Genomic DNA, 15,227 nt, shown 5'->3' on the forward strand with positions numbered 1-15,227 from the left:
GAGTCCTGGGATCAAGTCCCACGTCAGGTTCCCTGCATGGAGCCTGCTTCTGTCTCTGCCTCTCTCTCTCTCTCTCTCTCTCTCTCTCTCTCTGTGTGTGTCTCTCATGAATAAATAAATAAAATCTTAAAAAAAGGAAGAAAAAGTCATTAAAAAAAAAAAGAACAGCAGAGGAAAAAGCTGTGGACACAGAGTGCCTGGGTGGCTCAGACAGTGAAGCGTCTGCCTTCATGTTGTGATCTCCGGGTTGTGATGGAGCCCCACATTTCAGCTCCCTGCTCAGTGGGGAGTCTGCTTTCCCTCTCCCTCTGCCCCTCCCTGCTTGTGCTTGCTCTCTCAATAATAATTTTTTTTAATCTAAAAAAAAAAAAAGTGGCCCTGTACTGTCCTGACAACTAAATGAGCGAAAGTAAGAGAAACAACACAAGCAGAAGAGCAAAGGGACTGCAGGAGCAAAAGGCACACGGGCATAGGTCGTTTAGGTGGTACAAGCTCTTGTCTACCTCGTGGGCAGTATCCCCAGGAAATAAATGGCAGTTGTTAAAATAAGCAGCTCAGTTTCTCCTACTGGTGGGGAGAGCCTGTGTGCCAGAACTAGGGCAGTAATAACCTGCCAGGCATTTCTGCTGCGCCGCACTGCGGCAGTGTGAGGAGTCAGTCATCCACCCCATCAAAGGACACTTAGGGGATCCCTGGGGGGCGCGGCGGTTTGGCGCCTGCCTTTGGCCCAGGGCGCGATCCTGGAGACCCGGGATCGAATCCCACGTTGGGCTCCCGGTGCATGGAGCCTGCTTCTCCCTCTGCCTCTCTCTCTCTCTGTGTGTGACTATCATGAATAAATAAAAATTGAAAAAAAATTAAAAAAAAAAAAGGACACGTGTCGCATCGCACTCATTCTGGGGCGGACCACCAACTGTACTAAGCACCTTACAGCTATTGCCTCACTTGGTCCTCACGGCAACACTTTCCCCCACTAGATATTTGAGGAAACAGCGCCACAGGGAAGTCACATGACTCCCCGGACTCCAAATATTAATGGAGCACCTGCCTGGGCCAGACCCCGTTCCCAGGGATGAGGGGACGGCTGTGAATTAAACAAAGCCCCTGCCCCAAGAGCTTGCATTCCAGACACGCAACGCGTTAGCAGATAATGTCAGTGGCTGGAAAAAGAAAGCAGGGTGAGGGGACAGAGCAAGTGCCCTTGCACACCTGTGCCAAGGGGCAAGGGCAAATCATATTTGCTATTCATGATTTAAACAAACTCTGCAGCCCGATGCTCCTAACGATCTTCATGATGCACACCGAGTGCGTGCAAAGTCGTCACTTTTTATTGCCCTGGGGCTGCATCAGAACCCCAGAGCCTGGGATAGAAAAGGAGGAGAGCTCTCGGAATGCCAGGTGTCCGGAGCGAGCAGCCTGGGACCCTGCACACCCCCTCATCCCTCTCAGCGTCAACCGAGCACGCACTTGCATCCCGTTGGGGTGACTGCCGCCCAGGCTTGTCGCAGAGCCTCGGCGAGAGAAGGCGGGGGGCGCCCTCTGGGAACCGTCGCGCTCCACCCCGCGGCTCCCGCACGGCTGCGCTCGCCGCCCCGCACCTCCCAGCGCGCGGCGCGTCGGCCCGCGGCTTTCTCTGCGCACGCGCATGGTCGGCCCGGCTCGCCGGCGCCGGCCACATCCGGGGCCCCGCCGGCGGCGCGGTTACCATGGCAGCGGGGGCGCGGCCGGCGCGCGGGCTGGCAGGCCCGGAGGCTGCGGGCGGCCGGGGGGCCCGCGGAGCCGCGCAGCGGGACAGCCGCGCCCGCAGCGCCCCGGGCCGGCCGGGCAGCGCCGCCGCCATGTCGCAGGGCACCGCGGAGCCGGCCTCAGAGACGGTAAGCGCGGGCGGGCCTCCCCGTTCCCTCCGGCTCCCGGGCCCGCGGGGCCGGGCGCGGGCCGGAGGAAGGGGCGCACGGCTGGCGGCCGCCGGCTCACAGCCGCCCTTATTGTTACCGCACAAGAGCGGCCCTCGGGTCCCCGCCCGCGGGCGGCCGGCCGGGCGTCCCGCCCCGCACCCAGCCTCCAGCCGTCCCTCGACCCCGCCCGCCCTTGCACAGGCCGCCGCTTCCAGGAAGCCCTCCCGGACGCCGCGTCCTCGCCGCTCGGCGCCTGCGAGGCCCCGGCCTGTGCCGAGCCTGCGACCGCGGCCCGCGGGGCTACGGAGCTCACTGCGTAAGTGCCCGCCCCTCCCCGTGCCTCGGGGCGCCCAGCCCGAGCCCTCCAGATGTGCGAGGCGTGGAGGTGGGGGGAAAGAAGCCCCAGCGCCGCCCCCCCCTCCGGGACCTGCGTCCGGCCCAGCGCCGGCGGAGGCTTCCCGGAGAAGGTGCCCCCAAGTTCCCACCCTAGGGTGAGGGCAGGCGTGCTGACAGCTCGCGCCTTTGCCAAGTGTTGGGGGGGCGCCTGCCCTCCGCCGGAGGTGTCACGATGGGTGAATGAGTGGCACTGCGGTGCAGGTGCGGGGAGAACGAGGCCTGCAACAGCACTCAGGTGGCCCGAGCAGAACAGGGAACAGGCCCCTGGGGCCGCGGTGGGTTGCAGACGGCTGCTTCAGGCTGGGTGCTGGAGCAGGTGCCCAGGACTCCCTGGATGCCCCTGCGCAAGGAGACCTGAGAGCGTCGGAGGTGGGACGGTGGGGACTGTTCCAGGGCCTGAGAGAGCTTGCTGCCCCCTGCCCCTCCAGAAGGAGAGCAGGGCCTGACCACAGGGAGCCTCGCAGGCCATGCAGGGAGTTTGCACCTTATTGTGGGCACCGTGAGAAGCCTCTGGAGGGCTCCAGACAGAGACATTTTGGCCCCGTTGCTCCTTCTCAGAGGGCCGAGCCCCGCAGGGCTGCACAGAGCTTACCCAGTACCAGAGCATCCCTCAAGGCACCGAGTCCTGGCCCATCTCCAGCTCACCTACCTGGGCGCACTCCTTGCTCCTTCATCTTTAGAAAGTGACTTCCCAGGTCGTGATTACGAAAGCCATGACTGCTAGAGAAAACGTAGACAGCTTACCCATGATCTAACCACCTGTGCCAGACCACCTCAATATCGGGTGGACTTCCTCCCAGTCTTTCTTCAGTGCATCTCTTCCCACGTAGATTTTCTAAAAAATCGAGATCATGTTTAAATTGTGTCGTGACCTTTACCATTTAATTTGTTGTTGACGTTTTCCCACAGCCACGTGTTTTCAAGAGCGTGATTTAAAGTCTAACCTGTGGCTACTCCTACTTTACCTGTTTCTCAGCTTTCCCTCTCTTGTTTTCACTTTTATGTGACTATACACATTCTTACACCCGCAAGCATTTGTTAAGCCCCCTATACATGGGAGTCCGAGGCACAAAACCAGTTATGCTCTGGTGCCTTGGTCTCAAGGAGTCCAGTCGTGGAGAAGCTGGCACAAAAGTCTCTTGGCGCTTAGGAGACTCTCAGCCCTCGGTCCAGGCTGACCTGTGGCTTTCTGCTGATCTCGGATCAGTCTGAGATTAGACAAAAACCTCTTGAGAGCAGGCACTGCTCTGTCTGTCCGTTCCCTAAGTGGAATGGAGCTGCCTCCAGGCTGGCCGGTGAAGTTCACAGAGCATGTGCTGTGTGCCGGGGGCTCACTGTGCGGGCTATAAGCAGCCCCGCTGACCACGGTACAGAGCCACAGGGGTGACATGGAGCCTGAGTGGGACCACCTGTGATGTAAGAGCCAGTGCTGGTAAAAGGGCTTGAACATATTTATGATGGCTGTTAGTCTATTTCCTGAGCCTCTTCAAAAGACTCTATTTCTGCTTTTCTCCCTTATTCCACTCATGCTTTCCTGCTTCTGTGTATCATAGTTTCTCATCGAAAGCTAGACATTTAGGGGCAGCCCCGGTGGCTCAGCGGTTTAGCGCCGCCTGCAGCCCAGGGTGTGATCCTGGAGACCCAGGATCAAGTCCCACGTCGGGCTCCCTGCATGGAGCCTGCTTCTCCCTCTGCCTGTGTCTCTGCCTCTCTCTCTGTCTCTCTCACGAATAAATAAATAAAATCTTTAAAAAAATAAAAATAAAACTTAAAAAAAAAGGAAAGCTAGACATTTAGATAGAATGTTATAGCAACTTGGTATTGATCCCTCCTCCCCATGGGAGCAATGGGGTTTGCTTGGTGGTTCGTCTGTTTGCTGAGTGATTTGGCTGGACTCACTCTGCAGTTGGTCTTCCCACACCTGTGCGGCCTCTGATTCCCTGCTCACATTCTTTCTTGTTTGCATCTTTTAGCCTAACTACCTAGGGGTCACCCCTGGGTCAGCAGAAGCCACTTTCTGGTCAAAGGTTATGGGTAAGCTCCTTGGCCAGTCAAAACTTTGCTCTTTATCACTGTGTGTACATGTGTGCATGCATTTGCATGTGTATGCATGCATGTGTGCACATGTGTACCTGTGCTTTGTTATATGCATGTGCATGTGTGGTGTGTGTGTGTGCATGTGTGTTTGTGCACATGTGCATCTGTGGCATGTGTGTGTGCATCTGAGGTATGTGGCCTGGGGGCTGCTGCCACAGGATGGGGACTTACGGTTTTGCCCACCTGCAACCAGGGCCTAGCAGCTTGGACTGCTCCCCTCCCATGTCGCCTAAGAGGGCAGCCTTAGATGAGCACGTGCCCCCCGAGACTTCCAAGGATGTGTGATTTTACCTCTAAGCCTGGCTTCCTGGGAGCTGCTCTTGGGTCAGAGCTTCTTGTTCAACTAGTATTTAGTTTAGGGTCATGCTGAGGCCCCAAGTGCTGGTGGGCTTGTGCCCCTTTGTTGATCTAGGTGCGTGTGGGGGGTGTTTCCATGTCCACCTTGAGCCTGCTGCTGATGGGTGCAGTCCAGTGCTTGTAGGCAGCCTCCCTGAGCCTCAGGGTTGACCATGACCCTGGGAAGGCTCTCCTGGGCCTGTTGTAGTTCTGCTTGCTCTGCTGGTTAGTTTTCTGTTGGTATGATCACACCGTGAGGGGGCTTTGCAATTACTCTCCACTGTGTCACTGTGGTTTTTGACTTGGCAGTGGGATCAGGGAAGCATGAAGATGCTCCACTACCTGCCACAAATAAAGCTAGTCCCCTTGGGCACAAGTGTTGGCCTGCCTCTCCCCTGGGAAAGGACCTTTGTGCTACTGCACAGAACTGGCAGTGGGGACGGCCACATGCTTCTCCTGGAGTGACACCTCTGCTCCAGGAGGGGTGCTGTCCTTCTGGGCCTGACCTTCCCTGTGTGGAATCTCTGCCCTATAAGCAAACTGGCTTAGGGGTTTTGGGGACCCAGAATCCCTAGCCTGCCACACCTGGGGCAGAGCTTACACTCTGCTTCTGGAACACTCCCCCACCATTCCCCACCATCCTGCCTGCACCCACCTAGAGCAGGTCTCTCTGAAGTAGTTTCTATGGGATGGAGCTTGGGGGGCGAGGAGTGCCCCAGACTCTCACTCAGATTCTTCCTCAGATTTAGTAAATTTTCTTGAATGAATCTTTCTCTATTGCTGTATGCCCTTAGGTCAATTTCCAGAAACCTCAACCGATTGTTTGTTTTATAATTTTCTTGTTTGTTGAGACAATCACCCAAGCTCCTCACCTCACCATTCTGGAAGACGTCTTCCTCTCTGTCACCATGTACTGAGTCCCTAGAGGCCCCTGCATCTCCTTCTGGACATGCCATATCTTCTGCCCCAGGGTTGAATTACTAGTGTATGTATACTTCCAGTGCTTTTAAACATCTGGTAGAGGAATGTGTCCTCCGTTGTCAAGGCAGCTGAGCTGCGGAGGGTTGGTGGCGTGGCCAACATCACAGCTGGCCCAGAGGCCTGCTGCTACTCCCTGCCTTGCAGGACCCCCCTGCCTGCCTGCCCAGTGCCCAGAGGCCCCTGTGTTCCTGGCGGGCCATGAATGGGTGCTGTCTAGTTCGCCAGCCTGCAGCAGCGCGGATCATGCTCAGGGAATCAACCATTAATGCTTTGGTTGTTTTTAACACTGTGTGTGGTCTCTCTCCTGGGGACTGAAGGGGCGGGTCTGAGGAGGCTCTGTGGTTCCAGATCTGACTGGTGGGGCGCAGGTGGTGACCCGTGGTGGGGGACAGGCTGGGGAGAAGGCGTGGTGGGTGAACAGACCTGTTGCAGAGAGAGCTAACACACATAACCTCAATCCCTCGTTGAGCCTTCAGGTCATTACACAGTTTTTAAGGTTTTATTCAGAACAAGTCATAATGATGAGTCTCCACAAGAGAAACTTTTTTTGGCTTCTCTATGTAGTTTTCCTGGGGGTTCACACGTGTGGTTGGCAGGTGTGTCCTTTGTGATGCCAGGGCACCAGGACATGGTTGCTGCTGTGGCTCCTCTGGTCTTGAACAGGATCTGCACATCAAATCCTCTGCCTTCCCTTCCTTAATGTTGCACATCATATTAATCCACTTTGCTCAAAGAAAACTCTATAATGGGCATGTGCTATTTACACCTGAAAACATCACCCGTTTAATGACATCGAAAATCTAAGTGGCTGATAAAAGGTTCTGTTTATTTGAGCACACTACCTTCCCCCTGGTCCCACGTCAAGTCCCGCTGCACCATTAGTCCAGACTGTGTCTCAGAGAGGCTGTGTAGCAACACCTGATCCATGTTCCGCCGCGGTCCTGTTTCCAGGGGTCCTTCAAGCTGCTAGCAGAATTATTGCTCAAAGTGCTGATGCTCAGCCTTGGATTATCTCTGTGCTTTTCAGAAGGCATCAGAGCCCCACTAGGATAGTAAGTGGGTTCCACCACACCACAGATGGCTCACTGAGACGTACTCACCCCAGCAGCTAGACACAGTGTCATTGGTTCACAAGAGGGGCGTGCAGTCCTCTCAGCAGCAGCTTCAATCAGCAACACAACAGTCTGAAGGATTTAAATTTTGTTCCTCCTTTCTCTCTCTCTCTCACTTTTTTTAGGATTTAAACTTGGGTGAGTTAACATGGAAACACTCTTCTCTTGGGAAATGACATCCTAGTACTGAAATTAGGTGGTACAGATTTTATTTCCTAACTTACTGAAATTAGGTGGTACCGAAATATACCCCCAACCCCCAGGCCAGGGCAGGAAGCTTTATTAGTCCAAATAATAATGCATGTATTAATGAATGAATGTGTTTTTTGAAATGACTTTGACTTGCTCTTATAGGATCCAGTTACAGATTCCTCATGTTTTGATGTGAGGGTGATGCGAGCACATTTAAACAGTGCAGAAAACGAAATCCTTTTATCCTGAACTGTTTGTCAACAGTACCCAGCAGTTCCCTGAAAATGGTGTCTCTGGACCAACAGACACAGAGCAGCCCCTCAGGCAGGGTTTCTGTGCTGTGTCCCCCACCCATTCCTTCTGCTGGATGGAGCCATCTGGCCACCACCTGTTTCATGTGTCCTGAATTTCTTGAGTCTCTGCCTCCATAGCTGTGGATGAGCTTTTTCTACCTTGTGTATATGACTGTAGGGAGCCAAGCAGTGCCCTAAAATTTCAATGTTTGCATCTCTTCTTCTAGGGAGATGACAGTCTATCTGCAATTACCTTTGACTCTGACTTTGAGACGGTGAGTGTGATTGAGGGGCAGCCACATATCCTAGCACCAGCTAGGCTATTTTGCCCCTTTTTCTTGTAACTCAAACATGTGCACCAGGTCATACCCCACAAATGTTGTGTTTGGAGCTGGAATACAAACTCCAAATGCTACTCAGCTCTTAGTTGGATGTAAACAACTGTGGTTATCATTTTAAAACTTGTATCCAGATGTTAGTCCTGAACAGAGTATATTTGAGGCATATTATAAACTCCTATTCTGCATCTGGTTTTGGCCTACAACCTGCACCACCCCCCTCCAGATCCCCAGTCAGGAGAGGGCTCCGGGTGAGAAAGAGACCCTTTGGCAGCCACAGCCCTGGCACTGCATGATGTCCTGGCCAGATGGCCCCTGGAGTCCCCAGGATGCAGGGAGCTAGGCTGAAGCGTCTCCAGGCAAACTAGCCCCCATCCTGGTCTCCCTGGGTTCATCTGGGAGGCTGTGCTGGATAGAAAAGCCCACCAGCCTGGGAAAGAAGAGCACAAGGAGCATGTGTCCAAAAGGCAGGGTCACAGACAAACATCTGCACAGAGTTCTGAGGGCATGTGGCCCCAGCAGATCCCCATTCCACAAGAGCCTCATAGGCTCCTTGTCTGTCGTGAGGAACCTCTGCAGAGTTAGGGATGTTCCCTCCACACCACTGAGAATAGGAGCACAACATGTCCCCTGGAGAAGTAGGGATCCAGCCCGTCCACTGGGTAAAATTCAGAATGTAGAGTTCATTGTTTCTACCAGAAGGGAAGCAAAGGGGATCCTCTGTCTAGTGGGAAGCAGTTGAGGAAAACAAGGTGCCAAAGGTGTGTCATTTCCCAGGCGCGCAAGTAGTGGGTAGGAGAACCAAGTTGGTGCCCAGTTCTGCACTTGGCATCAGGGTTGGCCCGGGAGATGGTGAACCAACAGATCTGTCCTCTGCTGGACCTTCCCTCCCCAGGAGGATTCGCAGGTGCCTTATTCATAAGGCTTTCTTCTTGTTGAATCTGCCCTCATGGACAGTCATACCCTGGCGCTCCAGGCGCTGATATGAGGACAGTGGGGTGGTCACAGATACACCATTTGTGTGGTATCTCCTGTCTGCACTTAGGTGGTGTCACCAGAGCTCCTGGGGACCTGGCCCAGCTAGAGTGCTGTACTCATTACGTTTCCTGGGGTCGCCCTGCTTTGCAATGGGTTTCTTTCTTGGCCCAGACTATGCTAACATCTCTGCTGGGTGAATCTCGCTGCCCTTGCACCTGCCCTGACCCATCCTGATCACACCTGTGCTTCACACCTGAGGCTGCTGGGCTGCTCCAGAAGGCTGGGCATGCTTTACCTCATTTCTTCTTTCTTTCAGAAAGCAAAAAGGAAAAGTTTCCACAAACCTCCACCCACATCACCGAGTAAGTATGACCAGGCCCCTCATCCCTCAAATTTCTTTAGTTTAACCCAGAAAATGATTTTCAGAAACTGTCCTTCCCTGGCATCTTGGGAGAAAGATCATGAATATCTTCTTCAAACACTTAGGGTCATTGAGAAAAGACACTCCACTGCTTGGCTCTGTTTTGTGTTAGGGTGTTTGGAGCTGGCGTTCTTGGGGTCCCTGCCTTCCCCTGTGGCCCCAGTGGTCCCCGTGGGAGGAGGCCTGATGAGGAGCTGAGGCTCCTGAGTGGTTGCTGTCCCTGGGGCCTCTGGCAGACGCAGTGCTTCTGGCCTCTTGTGCTCTTTCCTTTCTCTTGTGCTCTGCTGTGGCCAGAGGGCCTTGTGCCCTGGGGTTTGGCTCTAGAGTCAGAGCTGTTGTCAGCACACTGTGTTGAGCAGGTGTAGTGGCTTTCTTGTGGGCTCTCCCTGGCTGCGTTTGCTGGCAGGTTCTGTGTTCCCCATCCTCTGCAGGGGTGGCAGATCTGTCCGGGAGACACTGTCCTTGGCCGTGGGCAAGCAGGTGGCTGCCTGTCGGGGAACCAGGTTGTGGGGATGGGTCCTCCACCCAGGCGGCTGAGTGCCTTCTGAATAACAGGCATTTACTTCTTATGGTCCTGGAGGCCAGAGGCCCAAGACTAGGATCCCAGCATGGTTGGGTTCTAGTGAGGCCTCTTTTGGGCTGTAGACAGCCACTACCATTGTATCTCACACAGAGGAAGGGGTGAGGGAGCTCTGTGGGGTCCCTTCTATAGGGGCACCAATCCCATCACAAGGGTCTCATCTCATGACCCAACCATCTCCTGGAGGCCTTACCCCCTAATGTGATCACATTAGGGCTTTAGGTTTCGAAGTAAGGCTTATGGGAGGCACAGGCATTTAGTCCGAGGTCCATGGAATTAGTTCAGATGGCCAGCCCGGCCTCTCTCATTTTCAACTGTCTGACATTGCTCTAGAGCACAGTGAACCAATCACATGTGAATCTTATGCTTAGGAATGTTTTTATGACAAAGTTTAAATCCTGGATTGGCTTCCTTTTGTGACTCAAAAACCTGAGGCTGTCCCTGACTTTATTTTATATATATGTTTTTTACATACATGTACATTTCAAACAGACTGTGTCATGTATGTGACACACTCAGAGAAATTAGCCCAAGAAAAACATAATTGGAACGATAAATTCCAGCAAAGGAGAGAAGCATGTTTTATGTTACAAAGTAATATAAGCATTAGAAAGAAACTATCAGCTTGAATTTTTGATGTGGTCCTCTCCTTCCATGGAGGAAATTGACAGTCTATATGAAGTAGAAGTGTGGTATTTGTGTTTTAACCCTTCTTGTTTTATTTCACTTTTTTTTTAAGATTTTTTTTAAAAAATTTATTCATGAGAGACACAGAGAGAGAGAGAGAGGCAGAGACACAGGCAGAGGGAGAAGCAGGCTCCATGCAGGGAGCCTGATGTGAGACTTGATCCTGGGACTCCAGGATCACACCCTGGTCTGAAGGCGGTGCTAAACTGCTGAGCTACCCGGGCCGCCCCCTTCTTGTTTTAGAACCATTTTGTTTGAAGTCCTTTTTGGCTACAAGGTACCTAAGGTAAATGTCACAGCATCTTTCATGATTCTTACTGAAAGTCAGTGTTTCGAGTGTTTAAAATTGTAAAAATCAAATTGTTTTTAACTTGATTTCTGCAAATGTCAGAATTGCATTTCATGTAATACACAATGGTCAGAACCCCCAAATCACAACTCGAGAGGACTGCTGAACCTCAGCGGCCCCACTTCTTCTCGCGCTTTCTCCTGGCAGCCTAGCAGGGCCTCTCATCCAGCACCAGTGCCGATTATCAGTGTCCTGTCCCCCTGCTCTGACGCCTCTTTCCCTGGGCCGGCGTGGCCTCACACTGGTTGGCCTGATCTCCCTTCACGGCCTTCGGAACGCCCCTTCAGCAGGTGCACTTCTGTCTGGATTCCCCGGGCTATGACAGCAGCAACTGCGTGTCCTGTTCCCTTAGCTTGTTACTTCTCTGTAATGCCTAAGCCAGTTTCGCATGTTTGTAGCTTCCAAGGCGTGGGGGTTTGGTGCTTGCAGCCCTTCTCGCCAGCGTACTTCCCGCTTTGGTCTACGCGTATACATGTTCCTGAGGAATTCTTACTATTTGTCGATGAATCGCATACATTTAGGAGGGAAATGTTACTTGGGGAGCTGTTTTCCTAACCACTAATTTATTTTATAAGTGAGCACTTAAATGAACAAATTTGGAAGGCCTTCATCTTCCGGTGAGCGAAAATGCATCCAAGTCTAATGTATCTTTATTCTCCTGTTCTAAATCATAATGGGAAATTTCTCATAAATTTTGAAGCCATGAAAAAAACATGGAAGTTTTTTAAAAACTTAAAAAATGTTAACTTTTCAGGACCTGCTATAGACAGACATTTCTTTGCTAATTATAAACATGTTTTATGACGAACTAAGTTTTTCCATAAATTTGTCATATCTTCCAGAATTAAAGAGGTGAAATCCCAGATTAAAAAAAGAATTTTAAAACATTTCCCTTGTTTTGATAAAACTAAAAATGCCGTAGAAAGGTCATTTTTTCTCATTTCTTCTAGATTTTTTATTTTTATTTTTTTAAGATTTTATTTTATTTATTCATGAGACACACAAAGAGAGAGGCAGAGACATAGGCAGAGGGGGAAGTAGGCTCCCTGTAAGGAATCTGATGTGGGACTCAATCCCAGGACCTTGGGATCATGACCTGGACCAGGTCAAGGCAGACACTCTATCACTGAGCCACCCAGGCACCCCTCTTCTAGATTTTTTAATACATTAAGTTCTTGATATTATTGCTTATGTCACAAAATGGACCATTTTTTACAACGTTAAGTACAATAGACACAAAATTGTATGTTCATTATATTACAACTATGTAAAACTACACATGCATCTGAAAACGCCAAATATTGGTAAAATTAAGGATTTGTGTTTTTAGACAAATTTCCCATTATGTTGTCTTTATAATGGAATTTAAAAAGAAATATAAGTATATGTACATATATCATAGCTGTGTTTTTGACTTTTGTCAGAATGTTCTGGTGAGTATGCTGTTTTGCCTCTCTGAAGCACATATGTTGAGGGGGCATTGATATCTTGCACTTCTGAAACCATATATTGGCTTTCCAGAGTCACCTTATCACTCTAAGCCACGAAAAGTGGCATCCTGGAGATCTCTGAGGACAGCAGCCAGCATGCCTCTTGGTAACAGAATGTCCTTAACCCCACAGAAGCTGTGGCTGGGAAGCTCAAAGCAAGGTATGTGGTTGCTCCGACAGAAACTTTTCCTGCTCCAGAGGAGAGTTTTAGGACTTGCAGGTGGTAATTTAGGATAGAGTTTCTGATATTGACATATTTGAATGACATTGTTTTTAATCCTCTCAAAGACGTTGCATTAAGTGTGGTTTCTGATGGTTTGCGTGTGTGACACTGTATCCCTTTGAGTCTTAGGATGTCTCAGCAGTGCTGGCCGTGGCCTATTGGAACCAGCTCCTACTGGCTTGCAAGAGCCAATTGTTCAGTTTCTAGGAATTTTGTGAGCTGGTCGATGTCACACTGGCAGCTTGAAATTGGATGTGGTGGGAATATTTATACCATGGAAATAGGCAGATGCTATAAAACTGGGCTTTGTCTTTTGAGAGCTGCTGATTAAACATCTATCAGCCTACCAAGATTGTCAGTATCTGCTGGTTGACTTAAACTTTCCTCAACCCACGAAGATTGATTATTAGGGGCAAAACCTCCTGTTTCATTTATCTGTCCTGTCCTATTAAATCCATGCACATTCAAACCAGGAAGTCTGACCCAACCCCTGAAGTCAGACCTGACCTTGGAGCATGCATGGACCAACCCCCTGAGCAGCACTCCCGACTATCTGACAGAAGCTTTAAGAATGAAGAGGTCAAATCTCAGGCGTTCCGCCAGCAACGGTGAGCACGCTAATGGTGACGAGGCCACAAGGAGGGAAAGCCCGAGATTTGTGCTTTGACATAGTGAGATTTGGGGCTTCCTGTACTGGCTCCATCCCTATGAGATCATGGAGAGAGGACAGGGACCCTACAAGTCCACTCTGCTTTCCTAGAAAGTAGTTTCCCTAATGTGGACAGTGGTATCTTCCCGGGCTCCAATTGGGCCTGCCTCCCTAAGCTTAGAGTCTTATTGAAATCTATTGGGGGCAGCCCAGGTGGCTCAGCAGTTTAGTGTCACCTTCAGCCCAGGGCCTGATCCTGGAGACCTGGGATCAAGTCCCACGTCGGGCTCCCTACGTGGAGCCTGCTTCTCCTTCTGCCTGTGTCTCTGCCTCTCTCTGTGTGTGTCTCTCATGAATAAATAAATAAAATCTTAAAGAAATCTATTGGATAGGGATGCCTGGGTGGCTCAGCAGTTGGGCAGCTACCTTTGGCTCAGACCATGATCCTGAGATCCGGGATCGAGTCCTGCATTGGGCTTCTGCTAAGAGCCTGCTTCTTCCTCTGCCTGTGTCTATCTGTCTGTCTCTCTCTCTCTCTCTCTCTGTCTCTCATGAATAAATAAATACATCTAAAAAAAAAAGGAAATCTATTGGATAAACAATATTAGAAATAACAATTGCAAATAATAAAAAGCCCAAATCTCACCAGAAAGGTTGGGTCTGTTGTCCTGTCTCTGCCTTTCTGTCTCGCCTTTATCCACGTTTCCTACCTGGCTCTCACTGCTCTCCTTGGAGACTTGTGCAGGGAGCATGGTGAGCCCATGTCACCTTGCCCCCTGAGCTGATCCCCTCCCTGCATTTGCTGGCTCTATGTTCTACTTTAGGCTTGAATGTTCTAGAGTCTTAATACATTAAGTATCCTACTGAAACCAGAGTATGCTTCATTCACTACACTTCATTCACTGGACATTGGAAGGGGTATTGTTCATTGCCTTTTTACTTGGTTTACTATTTAAAAACTTGAACTTAACCACTTCTTTTGACCCCTTCTTTCCTTTTCCTGCATGCGAGCCCTGTGTTCATACCTTTCCATTTCCTCCTGCTTTATCTTTCTGGATCACTCTCAGTTTTAGTCTCCTTACTTTTGCGGGGAGTATGGCGGTCAGGCTAAAAGCGTTGAAGTATTTTTACTCTTTTTTTTTTTAAGCCTCCTTTTTTAAAAAAGGTAATTTTGTCAACTTCCAGGTTTTCCTTCAGGTACAGCCAAGAATTCTATCTACTGTTCAGATGATCTTATCCAACATTTGCTTGTCCCCCTCCAGGTCACGTTCCTGGAACCCTCATCTACAGAGAGAAGGAAGACATGTATGATGAGATCATTGAACTGAAGAAGGTAGTGTTTCTGTCTATCCCTTGCTGGTTTTCGACAGCAAGAGCCTTCTGCAAGGGCAGCGGGGAAGGTCAGGGTCAGTGCTGAAATGTCTGCCCGGGATGAACATGAGCTTTGAAGGGACACCCGAGTTCAAACCCCAGCCCCGTGTCATGAAAGCTGGGTGTCCCACCTAGCACCACTGTAGAAGAGGCCTCCCCAAGTATGTAGATTCCATCTGTGCTCTGCTCTCGCAGCCTGGCAGGGAGGCAGGGGAAACACAGACTTGACCTCACAGTCCCTCTACACAGAGATTTGGCATCGGGTAAGGTCACTGGTGTCATTATTATCAGTAGCCTCCCATGTGTGTGACTGTTTCACATTTACCGGATGTTCCACATGCCCTCACTCAGTGGGTCTCTACAGGAGTCTGGGAGGGAGTGCATGGCTCTTAGCCAGTGCTGACCTTGAGACTCAGACAAGGTAGTCTGTCCAAGGTTGACCAGTAGCAGAATGAAGACTTCTACCAAGGCCATCTGCCTCCCAGGGCCAGGGCTGCTTTTACTTTCCCATGCTATCTCCCATCCTTAAAGTATGAATTGCACTGATAAATCACCGTCATCCTTGTCACCATCACCACCAGTGCCACACTGTTCTTTAGTGCTCATCCGCATTCCTGTGCCCCTGGAGAAGAGGCCAGGGTTCACTCCCTTACATAGCATTAATCTCTTTCAAGCCCTACCATCTCCGCCAGCTGAGCTGCATCCAGGGGCAGGATCCTCTGGGCACCCGAAGTTAAGCGGGGTGTGGGCAGCTAGCACGCCCAGGGCACAGCCGTGGAGAGGAGTCTGTGAGCCATCCTACCTGAGGAGCATGTGGTCTAGGCCACTGTGGACAAGAC

General features: G+C 50.9%; 1 protein-coding gene across 22 annotated transcripts in view; it reads left to right on the forward strand.

Annotated features, from left to right (window-relative positions):
* The first annotated feature begins 1,731 nt into the window (after positions 1 to 1,731).
* IQCE (IQ motif containing E) overlaps positions 1,732 to 15,227 on the forward strand; it is a 45,249-nt gene continuing 31,753 nt past the window's right edge. For 4 of the 22 annotated variants that reach the window (XM_026011324.2, XM_026011325.2, XM_026011327.2 and 1 more), the window contains exons 1-6: positions 1,734 to 1,874; positions 7,530 to 7,577; positions 8,935 to 8,980; positions 12,177 to 12,305; positions 12,842 to 12,976; positions 14,280 to 14,350. In XM_026011324.2, the coding sequence (XP_025867109.1) occupies positions 1,839 to 1,874; positions 7,530 to 7,577; positions 8,935 to 8,980; positions 12,177 to 12,305; positions 12,842 to 12,976; positions 14,280 to 14,350 (465 nt within the window). In that variant the 5' untranslated portion in view covers positions 1,734 to 1,838. Of the gene's footprint in view, positions 1,875 to 2,000; positions 2,212 to 4,264; positions 4,326 to 7,529; positions 7,578 to 8,934; positions 8,981 to 12,176; positions 12,306 to 12,841; positions 12,977 to 14,279; positions 14,351 to 15,227 lie in introns of those variants that run through there. The other 18 variants (XR_012000560.1, XR_012000561.1, XM_026011326.2 and 15 more) reach the window with 15 other exon arrangements.

The sequence above is a fragment of the Vulpes vulpes genome, chromosome 3 (assembly GCF_048418805.1).
Source record: "Vulpes vulpes isolate BD-2025 chromosome 3, VulVul3, whole genome shotgun sequence".
Classification (NCBI taxonomy): Eukaryota; Metazoa; Chordata; class Mammalia; order Carnivora; family Canidae; genus Vulpes; species Vulpes vulpes.